Source organism: Nanorana parkeri, unplaced genomic scaffold (assembly GCF_000935625.1).
Source record: "Nanorana parkeri isolate BGI_ZX_2015 unplaced genomic scaffold, ASM93562v1 scaffold718, whole genome shotgun sequence".
NCBI lineage: Eukaryota > Metazoa > Chordata > Amphibia > Anura > Dicroglossidae > Nanorana > Nanorana parkeri.
The window spans coordinates 720,531-743,421 of NW_017306986.1; the positions used below are offsets into that span (position 1 = coordinate 720,531).

The 22,891-nt window shown below is 44.9% G+C and overlaps 1 protein-coding gene across 1 annotated transcript in view; it reads left to right on the top strand.

Annotated features, from left to right (window-relative positions):
- The first annotated feature begins 1,496 nt into the window (after window positions 1-1,496).
- GLDC (glycine decarboxylase) overlaps window positions 1,497-22,891 on the top strand; it is a 59,517-nt gene continuing 38,122 nt past the window's right edge. The window contains exons 1-3 of the mRNA XM_018564059.1: window positions 1,497-1,807; window positions 4,161-4,239; window positions 18,412-18,547. Of these exons, the coding sequence (XP_018419561.1) occupies window positions 1,523-1,807; window positions 4,161-4,239; window positions 18,412-18,547 (500 nt within the window). The 5' untranslated portion in view covers window positions 1,497-1,522. The remainder of the gene's footprint in view (window positions 1,808-4,160; window positions 4,240-18,411; window positions 18,548-22,891) is intronic.

The window sequence follows — 22,891 nt, forward strand, 5'->3', positions numbered from 1 at the left end:
TCAGGACTCTGATGGATGGACAGTCTAGCACTGATGGCAATCAGGACTCTGATATTACTAGCAGGCTGGCACTCTGGCAAAATTTGTGCTGGAACAAGTGCTGGTTAACACAGTATTCGCTGTCACTGTAAAGAAAGTCTCCTCTCCTAGCTGAACAGTGGGCGAGAGATGAGGAGAGAATGCTGGATACGGCAACATTTCAATTTAGTGATCTGCTGTGATTGGTCACAGCGATCACACAGACCAGAGCCGATGTGAGTGGCTCTGCACCAAGTTGTTTAAACTACACTGTCCACTGTCGCACAAGCTATTAAAAAATAATAATAAATAGATGTACATTGACGTGACCCTGCTGGGAACTGTCAGCTGTCCGGCCGTTCTGTTACAACGGGTGGACAGCAACTGGTTAATTTGGCTGGATCAGGCAACAATCTCAAGTCAATGGTGGCAGAGCCTTTGAAAAGATTGATTGGGCAGGTTAAAAAGTCTCTCATTCTTTCCTGAGTCACACAGCAGCCTCTGCCTGATGCTCTCCTCCTTCCTCTGTATTCACACAAGGCTGGCTTGGGTCAACGGGCTTTTGTCCCTTCACACAGTTATTGCATTTCCATACAAGTCTTTAGGAATGAAAAACCCACATGAAGCAGGTCAGAAGGAGGCCAACTGCAGGTCAAATGCACATTGCCATGAACTGAATGAGCTCTAAAGTGTCTCAAACTGATGCCACTGACAAAACTTTTAAGTCCATCGACACAAATCCTTAACCACTTGCCGTCCGCCCGTTGTAAAAAAACGGACGGACAGCACAAGGTATATAGGATGTGAGGACGCCGAGGGATATACCATCGCTGGAGCAGAGGGGGGCGAGGCTGCAGCTGTGGTTTGGGTGAGCATATGTTTGTTATTTTCACACCTAGACAAAATGAGCACTTAACCCTTGCAGTGCAGGGGTAGTTCGACTGCTAGGGTTCAGATTTGTGTCAATGTATTCTCCCAGTAAAAAGCCATGGGTCTGCACATGAATGAAGCTGAATACACAAAAGGACCCTCTCCTCCGGGTACAATGGGCTCAGGCTGTGCTTTGACATTAGAAGAGCCTACACACGATCTATAGAACATGCCATAAGGTCAGCTGTGACTTATCACCTGTTTTACAAGTGGACTTCAGTAAACCGGCCAGCTCCGGTTCTACGTGCACACCTCGTTATATCAGCATCACGTGTTTACCAAAACGGGACGCCTGGCCTGTGAATTGTGCAAGCTTGGCACTTTCCAACTCTCGGAGCACGCTTGCTTGTTTCCTTCCATCAGCCCGGGGGCTTGGCTCCACGTCAACCGGTCCGCGCGACGTGATTGGTCGAGGGGGAACATACTGAGGGGGCGGGGCCATCCGCCTCTGGTACTTCAGTACAAAGTGATCCGCAGGTGTTCCCCATACAGCAAGTTTGGTTGTTGAGAGGCACAGCGCCGCTTATCCATCTTCTGTACCCCGCTGACCAAGGAGGAATCCATTGCTGGTACCATGCAGAGCTGTGCCAAGTCCTGGGGTCTGCTATGTAGGTCTGTGGGAGTGCAGGGCAGAGCACTGGGGGGCAGCAAGAGGGCTCCATGGAGGCGGATAGAAGGTGCCTGGAGGAGTACCAGTACTAGCACCAGCAGGGTGGCATCCGCAGCTGCTCTAGCTTCACCCTCCAGCAGGCAACGCCAGATCGAACGTCTCTTCCCCCGGCATGATGACTTCTCTGAGAGGCACATCGGACCTGGGGATAAAGAGAAGAGAGAGATGCTGGAAACCCTCGGAGTAGAGGTGAGGGATGGGGTCCCTAAATCTGCACCCTCTGACCGGATCACACAATTCGTTTAGGATCATACATGACTGCAAATTGTAATGCATGTGATGGGAGGAGGTTGTAGGGTGCTGCACATGGAACTAACTGAAGGAAGTTTAGTGCGGCTGAGAATGAGAGAGATTGATAGACAGAGTGAGAGAGTGATCAAGATAGGTTGAGAGGGTGAGAAATTGATAGACTGATGGGGAGTAAAAGAGTGAGCGATTGATAAAGATAGGTTGAGAGGAAGAAAGCTCGACTGATATTGAAAGAAAAATACATTTAAAAGACAGAAAGATAGCGTTCAGGTGACCATACACTGTACAATCTCCTTTAGATCTACCATCAACTATGTAGTACAAGGGTCTACTTGATTTTGATACTAAAGCAATGAATTGTTTAGGTTTGCCTTCATATTGCATATAAGTTTGCTACATCTAAAAGTGATTTTACAAACAGATTGTGTAGTGCATGTCCTGCTTCAGATTTGGCCATACACTATACAATCTGATTGTATGAACTTTTAATGCTACTGACAACTATGTAGTGCTAGCTAGTGCCTATGGATACATAATGATTAGGTAGATTTGGCAGGTCCTCATTGCATAGCTTCAGTAAATTTGAAGCTGATTGTATGGGCAGATTGTAATGTCTATTGTGACCATTAGATTGCTAGAGCTAGATAGATAGATAGATCTCTATCTATCTTTTAATATTTTAAACTAATCCCTGTGGATTCTGCCATGATGGTCCTTGTTCGGGCACTTCCTGTAATAAGGCGACAACGCTCTGTCCTTTTCTACCAAATGCAGACCTGTGTTGTCACCCAGTCTTAAAGTGGAGACTACAAGTAGTCATTCCAACACACATTGCACAAGCAGGGCTCACTATTGTCACCATCAGGTTACATGCCCTGTACAGTCATTGCTGGAGAAGATGCATAGGCACAGGAAGTGGCTGCAGGAAATTGGCAGCACTGAGATAGAAATGCTTAGTTTGCTAAAACAAAACAATTCTCGTTTTTTTCCCCCACATCTTTTGTTGACTCTCAGTGATGCTGATATCCTGCAGCCACTCCCAGTATACATTCATGTTCCCCAGCAATGACTACAGCATTTTCCAGGGTGTGTTTCTTGATGGTGACAACAGTGGACCAAGCCCATATAGTGTGTGCTGGTATTACCACTTCTAGTCTTCACCGGAAGACTGGGTGACAACCCAGTGCTACAGTTAGTGGAAAGGGACAGAATGTTGTCACCTTATTACATGAAGTGCCCGAACAAGTACAATCATGGCGGGGTTCCACAGGGATTAATTTATAACATGCAGCAGATTTAAATCTTGAAAATTACAATAAGATATTAAAGCTTGTATGCGATTTTAGTGATTGTTTCCATAGGGTGATGAGACACTGAAATTCAGATGGTTGGCATCAACACATTCTTTCTTTTCTTTCCATAGTTGTATGTTGTTGAAGCTGCACACTTGTGTTTAATGTGTGAATGGATTTCCTTAAAGGAGAACTATGGGGTTAAGACTTTCCCCATAGGTCTCCTTAGGGTAACGGGAGGACACAAACCAGCGTCCTCCCGTCACCCTAAGTTCAATATACCGCGAGCTACAACTCGCGGTATACTGAGACGCCACAGCCGGAGCGGATCCCGACAATTATGTCTGGACCCGCCCAGCTGCGTGAGTGACAGCTGGCTCTGCCTATCTAGAGGCAGAGCCAGCTGTACCCACGCCGTCCGATCCGCCAGTCAGCGCTAGCGGGGAGGGGGGATTCCAGCCCCTCCCCCTGTCACGGTAGAGAGCCGTGACAGGATCGAGAGGTAAGCGAACGCCGGTATGTGTTCGCTCACCTCCCGATCTACTGAGCCGACCTGTGACAGTCTCATTGTCACAGGTCAGCTAGAACTATGAGGTGAGTGAAAAGCACTCGGGTCATAGTTCTCCTTTTAATGAAAAGCACTATGAGTGAGTTGTGAAGTGATGCTGGTGGTCTGCATATCAATGAAGCTTCCCAAAGGTCCTGAATACACAAGAGGACACAATGGGCTCATCCTGTGCTGTGACATTGGCAGAGACTTCACATGATCTGTACACACATCTGACTGTTTCATTCTATAAAGTCTGATCAGTCATCAATGAGTCTCTTACATTCAGATGTTCTTTCTGTACATAATTACCAGTGACTGGATTTGTGGACCTCATTCACATGATTAGCACATACCGTATTAACATTTAGCTTAATCTTCCCAGAACAAATGTTGTGTGTCTGATCCGGAGTCCATGGATGTCTCAGAGTTCTTTTCCTTTCTTTCCCATTAGAGTATTGATGAGCTGATTGAGAAGTCTGTTCCTGCAAGCATTCGCCTGTCAAGACCACTCAAAATGGATGATCACGTTTGTAAGTTGTCTCTCTTAAATCAATCAAGTTTGGATTCTGGTCTTCCTGTCAACAACTGAGAGATCTCTAATTACAATAAAGTCTAGGAGACCTCAAGTATTATTACTGTAGTAGCAGTCCTCTGTAGATGGTAAAGGCTGTTCTATGAGCATTCTTTAAAAGTGTATTTAGGCAAGTGCATGTTATTAGAGCAAGCACTATATCTCATGAGAGGAGTGTGTAGACAGTAGGTGGAGTTCAGATGTGCACCCTCAGAGCTAGGATTGTTTCAGCCAACTGGTACAGACATGTTCCTTCTTATTATGGGCAGCAAAGTGGCTTGGTGGTTAGCACTTCTGCTGGGTTTGCATCCCGGTCAGGACACTTCTGCAAGGAGTTTGCATGTTCTCCCTGTGTTTGTGTGGGTTTCCTCCCACATTCCAAAGACAAGGAAGGTACATTGGCTTTGGTCTAAATAATAATAATTATTCAGGATTTACATAGCGGCAACAGTTTGCGCAGCGCTTTACAATATAAGGAAGACATTACAATCACAATACAAGACAAATTGGCGTGTACAATAGGGGACAAATATGACTGTACTATGTAAAGTGCTGTGTAAATTGTCAGCGCTATACAAATGCTTGAAATATAATTTTTATATGTGTAATATATAATGTGTATGTATTCTATATCCCCTTAATTGCCTGAAACCACAAGAACTGAGGCCAGTCAAAATAAAACGGTCACACGTCGGCTCAATAGATCGGGAAGTGAGCGAACACATACCATCGCTCGCTCACTTCTCAATCCCTGCAGAGAGCCGTGACTGTCACTCACGGCTCCCTGCAGGGATTCGCCCCCTCCCCTGTCCGATACTCCAGGGCTGACTGGCGGAACGGATGGGGTACAGCTGGCTCTGCCTCTAGATAGGCAGAGCCAGCTGTCAATCACGCAGCTGGGTGGATCTCGACAGTAATGTCAGGATCAGTCCCGGCTGCAGCGTCTCCGTATACCGTGAGCTGTAGCTCGCGGTATACTGAGCTTTGGCTGATGGGAGGAAGCTAGTTTGTGTCCTCCCGTTACCCTTAGGAGAACTATGGGGAAAAGCATTGACCCCATAGTTCTCCTTTTTAAGTCCAGCAAATGAAGGGTAATTGGTAGTGGAAGGGTACAGTCAACATTTCTTTTTATTCTGCTTATGCCTGTGTAACCCATGGTATGAAAAGGCAACATCTTGAATTATAATTAAAGGAGGTCCACCAGCAGGCCTAGCAACCAATAACTAAAGCGAAGCTGGGGACCTTGGCTAAGTTATGTCTGGCAGTGGATGCAATGGCCTCAGAGGCTAGCACCTGTACTGTGAGCCAGCTATGACCCAGCGCAGGTGAGGACAGAAGAAGTTACTCTTCCATCCTCCTCTAATGCTGAGGGTTGAGCACACACTTGACATTAGAGCTTGCTAGGAGCGCCGGCGGTTCTAGCAACCATTAACTGCGAAAAACTCCTGATGCCATTGGTTGTTTGGACACTAGCGACTAATGACTGAAGAGGGGGTGAGGCCTGCACTAGGTTATGGCTGGCAGTGGATCAGTGGATGGACTGGCTTGTGTCCACTCTGCCATTGAGTGGGTTCAATTTACAGGATGTTGATGGAGACAGTGTATTTTAGGTGTCTATAGTTTGCCCATGAGAACAAGCAAACATTTACACTTCCTATGAAGCAGGATGGATGTTTCAAGAGTCTGCTCTGACTTACAGCTGAACTCCAGACGCATAAAAACACATTTAATGCAGATGATTTGCTATCAGCCTCTTCTAATCGCCTGTACAGTAGACTCAGACTGGGATAGGGAGGGGCAGAGCTTGAAGGCAATCCATGTATGCTGTAGCTTGCATGTTCTCGCAAGGATATGCCAGCAGCAGGTATGAGCCCATCAACATGCTGCTGCTTTATTAGGCTTTGTTTAGACAGGCAGCAGCGTCCACCGTCCTCTAAAGGGATCAACAGTGGATCGCTTTTATAGGGTGGTAGAGCAGTGGCTACCCCACCATTCAGGATGTGATACTGCCACCTCCTGCATGTCGTACAGGGTTTTTTTTTTTTTACTCTTTTAACTACCATGCCACAACCAAGTGTTCAAAGTCTGGTTGCGGCATAGTCAATTTCATCTCTATAGTTGCGTTTGGTAGGAGGCTGCCTGCCAAACCTGACATTCTTGCCGCAAAGCAGTGGGGCCACAGCGTAATATATAGCACTGTATAGCACCTACTGTCCAATCACAGGCTGGGGCAAGGGATGTGAACTAGCTGTATTAACTGCAGTAGAGACCAGTGAGCTCACCATCCTGGCTGTGCGGTCTCTTTGGAAAAGATGGTCCGAAAATGCATATCCTACCACTGTTATGCATGTTTTACTATGTATTCAGCTGTTTGCCAGGAGTTTAAACCTTGAGAGAACAAACAATGAGCTGTTCTTGGGCTTTTCCAGTACTACAAAGTAGATGTGCTTTACTTCTACTTGATATCCCCTGCCCACCAAACGGCAATGGCAACCGTTTTTTCAGAAGTGATGGTGCTTGTAGTGATGTCCACCTATGGCGCAATGAAGATCACCAGCACTCAAAGGAGAAGATAAATCCAAGTGTTCTTTTATTCATAGAAGCATGTCACAAGTGTTCAAATAGCCATGGACATACGTTGTCCACGTATGTCCATGGCTATTTGAACACTTGTGACATGCTTCTATGAATAAAAGAACACTTGGATTTATCTTCTCCTTTGAGTGCTGGTGATCTTCATGGCGAAAACCTTTACTTCTACTTGTCACAATGCAAGTTTATTAGTTGGCCAAATGACTGAAATTTTGCATTTCCGATAATCTTATCTAAACTGCTGTTAGTGAGGTCAGGTTGACCGCCTTTTTATTTTTTTTTGTAATAGTGGTTAATCTACTCTGCCTCTTGTGGCTAATCTACCAAACTCTCATTATGGCCCACTAGCATTATAGTCTACCCTCTAGTGAGGTCCACGGTCCCCCTCGTTGCAGTCGCTGGCCTGTTAAGGATCTTCATCTCTACCATAGGGCAACTACAAATAACGCATCGCCCCATCAGCAATCTCCATTCTCGGTATCTTGCAGATGCCAGGAATGAGCCGAGAGTGTGCTAGGCACTGTGCATGCACCACAGGTAATGGTCTCCGGAGCAGAATTCCACCCAGTAGCAAATATATGGAGAAATGGGCATGTAAAAAATGTGAAAGCTACATTTCAATTTACAGTACAGCAGAAATTAGTCAAAATCTATGCATGCTGAAAATACAGTATGCGTACTTTAAGATGCTTCAGTTAAAGCAGAATCAAACCCTATAAACTCCTCCCCCTGTAGCAATTTGATGTCCACAAGCACCTTCATTGATGTCTATCTTCCTCCTGGCTTGTTGTCTTCTGCCATCTTGATTTCCCAGGCGAGGATGACATAAATCTGGCACAAGCACATGGGAGTTCATCTTGATACAGTGTGTGTGTGTCTAGAGCTGTGTACAGCTGTTTACATTCTAAAGCATGGGTAGGCAAACTTGGCAGTTCAGCTGTTTTTGAACTGCAAGTCCCACGAGGCATTGCAAGACTGTTACAGGCATGGCTCGCAGGGGTATGATGGGTATTTGTTGTTTCACTACAGTTGTTTGCCTACCCGTTTTTTTATTTTTTTTTATTTTCCTCCTTGCAAGATGCTTTAGGAGCCTTTCATTGCAGAGAACATGGTCCTTGAGGAATGTGCGTTGGTGCACGGCCTATCCTATTTTGTTGCAGTAGAATTTGTAACTGCCTTGTGTCATCATCCTCTTGGCGCACTACTGCATACCTCTATGTGCCAAATAATGACAAACTCCCCTCCTGAACCTTTACTTGGTTCCAGTTGAGATTTTTTTGTGCAATATGATGTGTTTGCAATTATTGCACTAGTCGCATCTTTGCAAACCATTCAAACTATTTGGCACATCTGTTGTCAGTTCATAGCGATCAGGCAGTTCTTGTGGCAGAGTATTTCTCACCACTATGTGAATACTTGCCTGGCTGAATTGAGTATTACCAGGATGACCAGAGATTACATTGGGTTGTTGGTACTGGTCCCCTATTAATCCTGAAAGCTCTGTTGCCGAGAGGTTAATCTAGCTTGGCTGTAAAAATGAACATTGCTGCGAGTGCTCACTAGAAATGTGTTGTTTGCATGCTGACTTTGTTGTTTCTCACGCCATACTAAAATATATTGCAGTTTTGCCCAAATGACCTATAGCTTGTTTATAGCCTGAGAGTACATATGCAGTTCTACTACTATTTATCGACTTGTTTTTTTATAACATAAGCAGCCTTGTATATGAGACTGATAGATCTGCAATGCAGAGACTGTATAAAGGTTACCATAGTTCAGGTTCTTGTACAGTCATGAGATGTTTGGGCGTACTTGGTACTTTTTTGTTGTGTATTTTGAATTGTCCTTGTTAGCAGGGCAGTGATGCAGGGTGTTATAAAGCCGAAGTAGTCAGTAATATTGCTGCCTGTTCTGTGGCAAACCTTAATGTGAATCACAAGACTGGCTGAACAGCTCTTCCGGGAGCTCCCCTTTAAACACTGTACTAGATTTACGTTTATGCTGGCAGTAATTATTGCAAAGTGGTGATCCCGCGTTGGCAGCGCACAAAATGTTGCCATGATTCAGTGTGTTTTATATGTAGGAATAATAACCTACTGTCCCCTCTGTGTGGATAAACGCTGTATCAAGATTGAGTGTGTTCTTTTCATGATATGTTACACGATAAAATGGAAAGGGTTAAACGCACAGGATCCTCCAAGAATTTTATACCTAGCTCCTTATTTTTAAAGTGACATTTAACTCGGGAGTTACATCTGAAAAATACATGAAAGTACCTTTAACTATATTCTGTCTCTTATTTGTGTATCACTCAGCTGTAGATCCTCAAATCATCTGTGAATTGGTGCTGACACTGTCCTTCCTTCTGGAGGGGGGCTACTTTTGTTCCCCACGGTCCCTGTGTGTGTTGTAAAGTAGTCACCGCTCCAAACTCACTCCTGTGATGGACTACAATCTCACGTTTACTTTATTAATTTGTATTGAGCTTGTAGTCCATCACAGGAGTGAGTTTGGAGCGGTGGCTACTTTACAACACACACAGGGACCGTGGGGAACAAAAGTAGCCACCCTCCAGAAGGAAGGACAGTGTCAGTACCAATTCAGAGATGATTTGAGGCTACAGCCAAGTGATTTACACAAATACACAAATAAGATGCATTTTCATTAATTGTTAAGACAATTGAATGTATAAGTTTAAACTCTGAGGGGATTTTATCAAATCTGGAGCAGCTGTACACGGTAATCAGCCTCTTTCATTTTCAAATCTCAACTGAAGAGAGTAGCTGATTGGTTGTCATGGGCAACTGCTCCAGATTTTGTCTGCTCCAGCTTTGATCAATCCCCCTCTGTTTAGTGTCACTTTAATGATCTTGCTTCCAATCCCCTACCACACCACCCTTTTTATTTTTTATTTTAATAAGAAGCACTCTGTGCAGTGTGAACTGAACTTAATAAACAATTGCTAAAGCATTAACTGTTATGCCCCAACAAATCTCCAATCTACAGTGTCTGGGATTTTTTACAACCTCTGTTACTGGTTTACTTTTTATATGGAAATGTCAGAGCAGTTTTTATTTATATTTTTTTAATGCCTTATTTGATGTTAATTATTCTCCTCCTTATTATTGAGACACAGTGGATGCAGTAGCTACTAGCTTATGCTGGTAATTGGCGGTTCTGTTTCCCCGCTGTCTGCTCCTGTAAGGAAAATCCTCTCCTCTTACCGTCTCCCTTTCCATGTAATTGCACATTTCAGTGTACAAACTTTAAAGCCATTTGCTTTTGTCAAGTTTGTGACCAGTTCAGTCTGGTTTGTTCAGGATGACATCAGAAAATAGCTGCAGCTGAATGCACTAGACTGACAGTATATAACACCTACTGCTATGGGCGTGTAACCCCAGGGACCTAGTGTCTTCTTACTGTGTTACTAGTCAGCCAGATCTCCCCAGTAGCAATACATGGTGATGAGTTTGTTTTGTTATATTTTATTGCTGTCTTTTTCTATGATGTAAAAGTGTCCAGACATTTCACAGGGAGTCAGACTGATCACCATTTACCTTTAATCATAACAGATGATGTAGTATTCTGCACTGGTCAGTGAACACACTATAGAAATGAATGGGGCAGGTATGTATTGGAATACCTGTTAGGGCCTTATTCACACTGCCGCGCATGTAAGTGCATATTGTACCGTATGCAGCATATGCAAATAAATGGCTCCATACACGGCTGCGTATGGAGCCGTACATTTGCGTAGCGTAAAAATGCGCAAAAACAGAATGGAACCGAGATGCGTCCGAGCAGCGTATTTCTGCATATTTTACGCGTGTTTGCGCGCGTGCAGTTCATTAAAATTTCTGTTACGAATGATGCATTCTGGGATTGCATATAGGGCACGCACATATGCGCGTATTTACGTGCATGCACGCGTATATAAGCAATATACAATTTTGCTCTTGCGTTGTGTGAATGAGGCCTAGGGCTTCACGACAAAATGGGTGTGTGAAAACTGGAACCTTTCCTAAGACAAAAAACCCAATTTGTTAGATGTTTAGCAAATAACTGCAAAATACCATATTTATATATATATATATAGATGTTAGCCTAGACACGCAGACCTGTCAGATCTATGCTTAACCACTTCCTGCCACCTAATGGAGGTGTATACTTAACAGCACTGCGGATATGTTCACTTGCAGCCAAAGTAACAGCCTAAAGAGCAAAATCCTGTTTGCTTTCTGTATTTATAAATGCTGATTTGAGGATCCCCTTGTATTTGTTCTGCTGGCAAATCCGAGCCTGCAGTCCAACAGGTCGCTGACATTAAAGTATAATTCCAGCCCTTCATTAATTCATTTCTAATAATGCTTTGGTTAGTGTGCGCAACTATAAAGGTGAAGTCCACCTTTTAGCAAAATAATAATAAATGCAGAATTCTTCATAAAAGAAAATGTGCATTTTATTTTTTGCATTGGAGCCAGTAAAGCATTGCAACTGCAGTCAGTGGCTCATGGGTGCAATTCTCTGGCTCCTGCAGACTCTTCCTTCCATCCATGTCTATACCTCCATATGGATGGGATCAAGAATAAAGGCCCATTCCTAATGCATTAAAAACACAGGAAATAGTGGTTCTCACTGGTGTAGTTCAAAACTGTGCGTCGCACATAGAGCAGGCTGCAACATTGCACATAGAGTAGGCTTTTATCACAACGCATGTAAATGTTTAAATAGTGAGTGATGGTACCTTACAAAAAACATGTAAACATGCATTTATATGCTGTTTTGGTGTGACTGGACAAGTGTGTGGACGTCTCTGTACTTGTATCCCATTGAGCACTACAAGTTTCTCTGCTGTGGTGGCTGGTAGACTTGTTGCTTCTCCATTCACTGATCCTGTCAGATGCTTTCTGACTAGGCTGTGTAGGAATGCACAGCTGCACAAAAATCCTATGGTTAATGTGTGATGTGACAGTATTACTCCCTGAAAATGAAATGTAACCTGAAACATGGGCTTGGCCTTTTAAACCTGTCGTCTATTTTTATTGTTACCTTGTTTGTATCCGTTTGGGTGGATTACCCATCACAGAATGACGTGTGGAAATGTCCAAAATGAAAATATTTTTCTGCTCTTTTCTTGCTGTGGTGACAGTGTCACTCAGACAGGAAGTAACCAAAAACCTCACCGTCGAGCAACATAAAAAAACCTTGACTGTTTGTTTTCTACCTGCTTTACACTGTATGCAATGCTAGAGAAGTTTTGCCTGGCGCAGTAGGTGATCTGTAGCCTTAAAGGAGATTTATGAGGCGAGTGATTTTCACTCATCCTCATAGTTCTAGCCGACCTGTGACAATGAGACTGTCACAGGTCGGTTCATACCGTCGCTCGCTCACTTCTCGATCTATCTCTGCAGAGCCGTGACTGTCACTCACGGCTCCCTGCAGGGATCCCCCTCCCCTGTCTGATCTTCCAGCACCGACTGGAACGGACAGAGGAGGGGGCGGGTACAGCCAGCTCTGCCTTTACACAGGCAGATCCAGCTGTCACTCACGCAGCTGGGTGGATCCAGACATAATTGTCGGGATCCGTTCCGGCTGCGGCGTCTCAGTATACCGCGAGCTACACTGAGCTTTGGGTGACAGGAGGGAGCTAGTTTGTGTCCTCCCGTTACCCTTAGGAGAACTATGGGGAAAAGCCCTAACCCCAAAGTTCTCCTTTAAGCTGGCTATACTTGGAGGCCAGGTTCACACCATTTTCCGGACCAGATCTGAAATGTGGTGCATTGTGTTTTTACTGCAATCCATGCGTTCCAGTGCATTCCAGACCAGACAAAATGAGACTAGCAGTGGTGTTATGTTTTTTTTTGGGGTTTTCTAATCTGGTCCGGAACGGACTGCGCTGGTGTGAACAGAGCCCAGAAATACCATAGGGATACATTGGGCTGCTTTTTTTTTTTTTTTTTTTTTTTTTTTTGTGGTCTGGGAACAAACTGTTCTGGTCTGATCCATACATACAGTAGTGTGTACAAGCCCTTGGGATTTTCTCATTCATTTCGTGGGCTGAATGAGAAGAAGAAAGTTTCCCAAATCCTCCCAAATCCATGCTAAAGAGCATGGATGAATCTCCCCTGCCAGCTTGAATACCTAAAGCGGTAACTGCTCCTGATTCAGCTGGAGGAGACCGGCTTCAGGAACCGGTCCAAGAACCAGCTGCAAGGTTCAGATGTGTATCTTCTTTTCATCCAATCAAAGAATGTTCTGTATTTTGTGAAGCGAATAAGATGTTTTGTGGATGGACGAGGTGGAGTGAGCAACCCGATGTCCTTCACTGTATGAGAGTCTGACTGTAAGTTTCCGCACTGGTAGTTCAGTGTTTGCACTAGTGATGGGATGAATGAAACAGTTTTGCATAATGCAGCATCAACGCATTTAAAGCTGGCCATACACCTTGCAACCATCGCACGACTTTCGCTGTGTGATGGTTGTAAGGTCATTAAAATCTCGTACGATCTGCCCATCTTGGACAGGCAGATCGTACTTGCGATCATCGCAAGCCCTTCCTACTGAGGGGAGGGCTTGCCGATGATTGCAATGCTGAGCGGGCAGTGTGCGCTTGCGGCTTTCATCTTCCGAGCATGCTACCAACATGCCGAAAATCGTCCGATTTTCGGCGGGGTTTCCAGCGTGCTAGGAAGACGAAAGTCGTACGACCTTACATTTAATGCGGTCGCACGCTGCCCATAACCTGCCGATTATTGTACGAACGCGGGATCACCGGCGATTATCGTACGATAATCGGCAGGTGTATGGGCACCTTAAGACGCCCATCATTAGAGGTGACTTATTTGTATGTAGCAAATCTCTAAAATAAGAAAAACAAATCCTGGCATTCAGCTTTGAGATGGGAAGCAAAGGTTTCTAAGCTCCAGCTTTGTAAGAATAGCTGTAACAGCTTGTTTTGTGTGATTTCTGCAACCAGTTTGAACTGGCTGCGGGGGGGAAGAAAAATTTCATGCCCCAGCCAGCATGAAATGGGAAGACCCTCCACTAAGCTTTAACTCTTGTGGTGCCAGCATGGCTGCAGACTGGAGATCTCCAGATGTACAGCCATTTCTTACCTTGACATATGATGGGATTCTGATAAACTGAATTATAAGCAGATAAGCTGATGGAAACTCTTGTACTGTCTTATACAGTATGGATAGTGTGAACTAGTCGATCATTTACAAAGCATGACACAGCACATGCTGGCTCTGGAAATGTAATCCATTCCAGTCATCGTGTTGTGAAGGGATGAAATCTAGTTTGTTACTGTCGTGGTTAGATCACTCTGTTAGCATAAGCTGATTAATAATTACTGCTGGTATGGTCTCGTGTTCAAATCGGCCTGCTCAAAAGCAAATGTTAACAGGGTATAATGGAGACTAATGCTATTTTCATAGTGCACGGGGTTGTAGGTCAGCTGCCACCAAAGACACAAAGAGCCATGCAGGGCTATTCACAAAAGGCTGAAGAGTTTGGAGAAGGCAGGAGAAGTGAACAATCCAGGCCAAAATAGCTGAACCGGAAAGTGAGCTGAATTGGAGAATGTTTCCAAATCGGCTATTTTGTCCTAAATTGTTCACTTCTCCTACCTTCCACAAACTCTTCACACTTTTGTGAATAACCCTGATGGGGTTTGTTAGATCCATTTTCTGCTGTAAGTGCAGCTTTCCTACAATATGCCACACAACCTAATGGTCAGCCAGCTGATGTCTGTCCAGACTGGTTTGTGTCTGTAGGGTGTATAGGAACATTAAGCTGGATATACACGTGTGTGTGTGTGTGTTATGTATAGTTGTATGCAAGTGTATTATTATATGCGTGTTCTTCGTTCAAACTGTGGCCTAATAAAAAATATTAAACTGATTTACTCTATCTACACTAAACTGCATTGATGGATGAATCTCTTGTTGGGCTTATAGTATTCTGACAGCGGCAGGTGTGCTGTTGTCAGAATACCTGAACAGTGACCACAGCCAAAATGGCTATTTGCCTGACTTTTCTGACCGGCTCAATTTTCTAAATGAGGGATGCCAGATGGATGGCTACCAACTGATATGTTGGCATACTGTAGCTCGAATATTTATTTGTATAATGCCGAGTGCTTTAAATAGGTTGGTGATCATGCTGTGGCTATCATACTGAGGGTATGCATAAAACTGTACTGTCATTAAGGCATTTCCTAAAAACTTGGCTTTGTGCAGTATTTTACCCTGAGCTCCTGAAGTTGGGTTTTACTGTCCAGTTCACACCAGAAACTGCATCACAACTGCATGCGTCTGTGCAGTTGCACTGCGATCCGTTTGGATGCGTTTTTTTCTGCACTGGAAAATGATAATTAGACAGACCTTGTATAGAAGTTTGAGAAAAAGTGAACTCTCCACATTGCGGTTTCTGTGGTTCATAGCCCCAAAATCTGGGTGCAACTTTTCAGTAATCTCCCTCCGCGTTGCCATCTTCCGGCAATTATTCTTATATTGGGGATGTCAGGGGACAGTCCCGCACATATTGGATTAAATCATCTGCATCCACAAATTCCATCTCTTCATTTTCTCCCCACACTACAAAGAGGAAGTCCCTGGGTGATGACATAATCAATTCTGAGTCTTTTATTTTTTATTTTATGCGTTTCATTGCGTTCCGGTGCGTTTGTGTTTGCCCTGTGTTTTGATGCAGGTAAAATAGGACAAGCAGTACTTTTTTCTGACTGCATCTGAACGGACTGCAATGGTGTTAAGCACAAGAAAGCATTGTGATGTATTTTGACTGCAGCAGTCAAGTAAACGGACTGCATCACAACTGCATATGGTGTGAACTGGGCCTAAGATTGGACTGCGTGGAAAAGTGAGATGGCTTCTTTTTTTTTTTTTTTAGTGTTCTCTGTATAGCAGTGATGGCTAGAGCTGCCTATTTGGCAGTCAGTGCATCCATAGATGGTCTGCTATCCTCTAGTCTTTCCAACAAAAGTTCTTCCTACAAACAATGCAGTTTCACATTGGTTAACTTGTATTTTTGTGCCAGGAGGAGAAGGGGGGTAGCACAGTGAGCACAAGACTGCCATGAGGGAAACAATGTCAATCAGTTCATTAACTTTCCCTGAGTAGGAATGACCAACCCATGCCGGGGTGGTGCATACAACTATATAATTGTTCCTCGATCCTACCATAAACGGCCAGATCCAGCAAAGCACAAGGTGCACTTGTCATTCCTCTGTATTGCAGAAAAATATTTATCACTGTCAGTTATACTGAATTGAACTTCATGACTCCAGTTATTTGTATATAGCAGATGCATCATTCAGACTTCACTGCAGACTACATGACTGTGTTTTTTTTTATGTAAGGGCAGCTCTACAAATGTGTACATGAACTATGCAAATTGTATCTAGTTTTAACTCCTGCAATCAACAGAAACCGCATTCGTTTGAAAATGTAATGGCCATGACAGCTGCTTATTTTAAGTTTCTTATGTCATGGTGCTATTATGAAAAAAAAATATAGGTTCAATGACACCCAGTCTGTGACCTGCAAGGGATGGATTGCCTAGCTTCCAAAATATACTGTAATGAGTAAATGCAAAGTCAACAAGGCAGTGGCTAGCGCTAGCTAAAGACGTATTGATGTCTTATGCAGTAACTGATCCAGGCTTACAGTGTGAGACCGGATTCATGTCTAGGCTAAGTAATGTGATAAAAAGGACATCTTATGTGCATGAGGACAAAAATGGATCACAAAGCCCACACCTAAATATCTTTCTCCTTGACTGTATGCAAGTAACATTCTTGGTAGATAACTACATTTCTCAATAAGTGAATGGAGCTACAGTGTAGTCTATGGACAGACAAGACCGAGCTCAAGTTACTAGTTTTAGAAGGGTTAGGATCTTTGTGTGTTGGGTTGTTTGGTGTGTTTTTTGTTTTATGCATGCATCTTTATCCTGGTATGTACACGTTGCCTGTATTCAATTACAAAGACAATATTTTGACTTTCTTGTATGGAATCTGTACAAAGAGAATAATAAAAATAAACCATTTGCAAAAAAAAAAAAAATATACATTTATAAAGGAGTGCAATTCCAGGCCCAAAAATCTAGCCTATTCCTTCACAAACACTCAAGCGGATAACAACGCATTCCTCAGAAGTAAGTCTACACACAGCATGTTTCTTTGGACTTGTTCACACAGCCCAGGGGTAGGCAACCTCCAGCTGTGCTGAAACTACAAATACCATAAGGCATTGCAATCCACAGGCATGACTCCCAGAGGCAGAAGCATGATGGGATTTGTAGTTTCAGCACAGCTGGAGAGCCAAGGTTGCCTACCCCTGCATTAGCCTGTCCACTAAAATGCTGTATTTTAGAGGATGGTGTGGCAGCTCTGGCCGTGTACAATGTGTAGACTCCATTTAGGTCTCCTTACAGCAGCATGTGGCTCTGCGGTGGCATCCATGTTTGTTTGTTTTTTTTCCACAGCACACCACCTATTGCACCTGCTTTGCAAACAAATAATTTTCTATGCGGTCTTGTGGTGACCTGTTAATCCGGTGCACTAAAACACAGGGGTTCAGATGGTACACCCCCGTATCGGCAGATGGGGAAGGACCATGGGCCAAAAGTATGGTTTGTACTTTTCCAAGTAGTTTGGGGAAAATGGATTTACCTGCTTAAATCAATTCCCCGCCCTTCATCCCCCCGCCCCCCGGAGAGTGGGACAGATTTGAGCAGATAATTCCATCTTCCCAAATTGCACTTTGGGTGTGTTGAGTGCTGCTGCCCAGCCACCACACTATGGCACACAGTGGAATGTGGGCACCACTCTATGCACACACAGAATGCCTTACGCGTGGTTGCTTTTTAAAATAAAATAAACTTTTTTTTTCTCCACTTCACTACCGTGTGATGCCCATAAAAGTTAACAAGCCCTATGTGACACCATTTGGAGGTGACAAGTTCTCTTTAGTGAACCTGTCACTTCCAATACCGGAGTTGGAGCACAGCACTGTGCTGGCTCTCCTGTGACGGCAGAGATGGGGAAGGCTGTGAGTACAGTGTTCCTGTGTCTGGAGAAGAGAGCGGGGGACCCCGAAAACCTCGGCAGAGAGAGAGGCGGCCAGCTAGGGGATAGGCGGCCGGCGTGGAGAGAGACAGCCGTGAACACAGACGGTGGGGGTGGACCATGGATTTTGATTGATTCAGTAATGCAGTGCGAATACAGGAACCCAAAGCAAATGTACAGTATTGACTGAGCGGTCAATGTGAAATCTGGTTGCTGTGGGTTACTGTGCTTTTGTCTATCATTGCTGTATTTGACAGGGGTGCATACACTGCAGTACTGCATTACAGGAGAAATAAAGGTTGGGATTGAGTTGCAGAAGAAAAGGAAAGCATGGTTCTTGGTACATGAGGGCTGTCTTTCTGGCTTGTAATTTTCTGGGCAATTGTTAAATTCCCTACTACAAGTGCCTGTAACACTTCTTTTTTTTTTTTTTTTTTTTTTCTGCAGGTGAAAATGAAATTCTTGAAACGCTTCACAACATTGCATCAAAGAACAAACTCTGGAGGTCCTATATAGGCATGGGTTATTACAATTGCTCCGTTCCACCGGCCATCTTAAGAAATTTGCTGGAAAATGCTGGCTGGTAGGTCTTGCTGTGTGGGGTTTTGTTTTTTTGTGGTTTTTTTAACCTCTTGTTTACCAAACATTGTTTTATACAGAGGGGCATTTAGCGCTTTTTACCGTTAGATTTGCATGCATACTTAAAGCTGTGTCACTGTCTGGGATCATGCTCGGAGTCCAGCAGCTGAAACAGTAGGCAAATTCGTGGTATAACAGGCCGGGTTTGGTATAGGAGCAGGCAGAAGCATAGTCAGCGAACAAGCCGAGGTCAGTAGCCAAAGGTATCGGGTACGAAGCAGAAGACGATGAGAGTAGTCGGTGAATCAGCAGCCAAAGGTTGGTACACGGGTAACAGTAAGAGCAAATTGTATCACAGAGGGAGCAGAAAGCAAGATGTTGGCAGGAGCACAGTAATCTGGCAATCAGGAAGTGCAGAGGCATGGCTTAAATAGGAAGTTTAAGGAGCAAGGAGTTCCGCAGACACTAGGTTTAACTGAGGATTACATAGCCGATCAGGCAAAGAGCTATCCAAGGTTCTAAGGTGGCTCAACAGGTAGAACCACTGCCATCTACAGCAGAGGACCTGTGTTCAGATCCGGTTCCTGACACTGTGTCTTTAGCCAGGTTGTCATTGATTAGTACAGGCTAGCTGAACTATTGTCAAAAGTATTGGGACACCCCTCCAAATCATTGGATTCAAGTGTTCTGTGAAATTTCCTTGCTACTAAATATTCCCCGGTTAACTGTTAGTGGTATTATAACAAAGTGGAAGCAACTGGGAACAGCAACTCGGCCACGAAGTGGTAAGCCACGTGACATGACAGAGCGGGGTCAGTGCATGCTGAAGTGCACAGAAGTCGCCAACTGTCTGCAGAGTCAATAGCTACAGACCTCCAAACTTCATGTGACCTTCAGATTGGCACAACAGTGCATAGAGAGCTTCATAGAATGGGTTTCCATGGCCGCGCAGCTGCATCCAAGCCTTACATCACAAGTGCAATGCAAAGCACCGGATGCAGTGGTGTAAAGCACACCGCCACTCTAGAGAAGTGGAGACGTGTTCTCTGGAGTGACGAATCAATCCATCTGTCTGGCAATCCAATGGGTGTGTCTGGGTTTGGTGGTTGCCAGGAGAACGGTACTTGCCTGACTGCGTTGTGCCAAGTGTAAAGTTTGGTGGAGGGGGGATTATGGTGTGGGGTTGTTTTTCAGGGGTTGGGCTTGGCACCTTAGTTCCAGTGAAGGGAACTCTTATGGCATCGGCATACCAAGACATTTTGGACAATTTCATGCTCCCAACTTTGTGGGAACAGTTTAGGGATGGCTCCTTCCTGTTCCAACATGACTGCACACCAGTGCACAAAGCAAGGTCCAACATGACTGCGCACCAGTGCACAAAGCAAGGTCCATAAAGACATGGATGAGCGAGGGTCCTGACCTCAACCCGATAGAACACCTTTGGGATGAATTAGAGCGGAGACGGTGAAGCCAAGCCTTCTCGTCCAACATCAGTACCTGACCTCACAAATGCGCTTCTGGAAGAATGGTCAAACATTCCCATAGACACACTCCTAAACCCTCTGGACAGCCTTCCCAGAAGAGTTGAAGCGGTTATAGCGGCAAAGGGTGGGCCAACTTAATATTAACCTTCGGACGAAGACTGGGATGCCATTAAAGTTCATGTGCATGTAAAGGCAGGCGTCCCAATACTTTTGGTAACCTAGTGTATGGTGCACTGGCCACTCCCGGCAAGAGATGCTGTATATGCCAGACTGTGCAAGAGCCCTTAAAGGGCAGTACTCAAAACCTTTACCCAGTATTTAGTATGTGACCTTGGGTGACTTTTACAGAGGTACCACTGTACTAGTGCTGCAAGGGATTTTAGCACTTCTACAATCTTCATAGGCCACATTAGATCTGGTAAGGATCATACCTACCTAAATTCAGAAAAAGATCATGGAACTTTGTGGTACTTTTTAACTTTAAGCATTTTATCCCAAAAAGGCGACCTAATACATTAACTTAAGTATTGAGCTGCAAAATTGTGTAAGGAAGTGTGGTGTTTGTTTTCTGTACAATTTACTATAATTTTGCTTGGGCACCTATACATGCATTTTTTGATTTTGCCATGTATTGCATGGTTTCCTACTGTACTGAATGTGCTGACACCTTGTGGACAAGTGGTAGGAAAGCTAGAAAAGATTTATCCCATTGCTAAATGTTATGGATTCTACATTTTATAGTTTTTGAGTGTTGCTATCACAAACTTTAAAGCTATGATGTTGGTTGTAAATGTGACTATTCGTTCAAGAGGCGAAAATTCAATCATCATGGTGACTGACTCAAGATTTTAGTTAATTAATGAGCAACAGTAAATCTGTAGCAGAAATTTGGGTACAAATATCTAGAGAGTGATGGAGATTTTGTTCCAATATACTTAAGCACAGGCTTATTTTCAGGGTTTTAGTTGTCAATATGTAAACTTTATGGAACTATGCAACGACAAGGTTGCTTTTTTGTTATTGTCCTATCGGATTCCTTCACCGATTTTGACTTTAGTAAGTATGGTGGCTATTGATTGTGAAACTTTGCTTGTCCTCATTTCTCTTCCGTTCATTGAAGGACACAGGGAACAGATCTAGGATCATGTACTGTAGGGTTATATCGCCACCTGCAGGAGAAGGACGCTAGGCACAAAAAACTAAAGGCCAATTACAGCCTAGGGACGGCCACTGCTGGTGGCCCAACCCCCCCACCTGCTGACAAGTCTCCAGTTTTTTGCCTAGCATCAGGAGTAAGGAGCTAAGAATTTTCTCTCGGGTATTCTTACCTAATTCCTTTTATTAGCTGGATCTTCTAGCAAGTGTTGTCATCTGCGGCATTGGGGTCTGTGACCTGACTGGGCCTTACCTGGGCACTCTACCTGCGGTTAGGAGAGGAGGTTGGGTGGCTGGCTGTGCTTTTGGATGTCGTGGCCGCGGTCTCCTCCCTCGGGGTGCTCTGGCGACCACAATCTTTGCTGTGGGCTTCGGTGCCCTCTTACCGGCACCCCTTCCAGGTTGCAAGCGGCGCCCGTGACGTCACTTCCGGGTCCCGTATCTTCGCGCCAGTCGGCTGCAGTGTCGTTCTGTGTGGAGAGAGACTGGCACAGGGGACAGATCTCAGAGAGAGGGCCAGTCATCCTGCCTGAGTAGTCCTAGTGGGGGCAGTGAGTACGGTGGGACGCCCCCCCTTGGAGGTTGTGAATTGGGGACATGGATTGCAGGGACAAGCCTGCGGCGCTATCCTGTGAGGGATGCGGGCTCCCCTCCAAAGTTTCTTCCCTCTCTCCTCTTTGCGCAGCCTGTACGCTTGCGCCCCCTTCCCGGTCTTCCTTTCCTGCAGGTTCCTTGGGGGGGAGTTACAGCGGGCACTGCATTGTCCTTGGAGGTTTTTTCGCCTGATATGGATGGTTTTGTGACGCGTATTGAACGCGCTCTGACTCAGTGGCCCTCTAAGAAGCGCGCTCTGCCGTCTCCCTCCCCGTTTTTTGGGGGAAAATCGGAGGAGGAAGGGAAAATTTCTGCTGCGTCCCCTTGCCCTAACCAGGGGGATTCCTCGCAGCCAGATTCGGGCAGCGACGAGTCAGGCGCATCCCTGTTGGTTCAGGAACGTGAAATGGTCGCAGGACTGATCCGTTCAGTCTGGGAGACGCTAAAAATTAAGGAGGCCTCAAGTTCGTCTGCGCTTCCGCCAGTTCAGTTTGGGACACAGGAGTAGGCGTTCCACAAAGGTTTTTCCCTACTTACCCTTTTTTGATTAATTTGAGTGGAAACGGCCGACAAGTCTTTTTCGGTTCCTAAGCGTTTCTCTGTGCGTTATCCTTTTGAGGAGTCCTTTTTGACTAAATGGGCCACTCCTCCTGCGGTGGACCCTCCAGTCTCCCGCCTAAACAAAGCTACGGTTATCCCGGTGGAAGATTCCCCTTCCTTTCGGGATCCCACGGATAGAAAAGGGGAGGCTGTGTCACGTACTATGTACTCTTTCTGGGGCTCTGCTGCATCCGATTTTGGCCTTGGCCCTAGTTTCCCAGAATCTGACTGAATGGGCAAAGATGCTGCGTCAGGGTCTTGCAGAGGAGAACATTTCACCCACCTACGTTGAGCTGGCTGAGCAACTGGTGCAGGGTCTGCAATATGTGAGCAATTCGGCCTTGGATGCTGCACCGTTGGTATCTAACCGCTGGTCGGTGTCAGCGTTTACGCTCCGGCGCCTGCTCTGGCTTAAATGTTGGTCGGCTGACCAGACTTCCAAGAAGACCCTGACGAAACTTTACAGGGGATCCTTTGTTTGGGGCGACCCTGGATGAGATCATTAAGGATCTGAT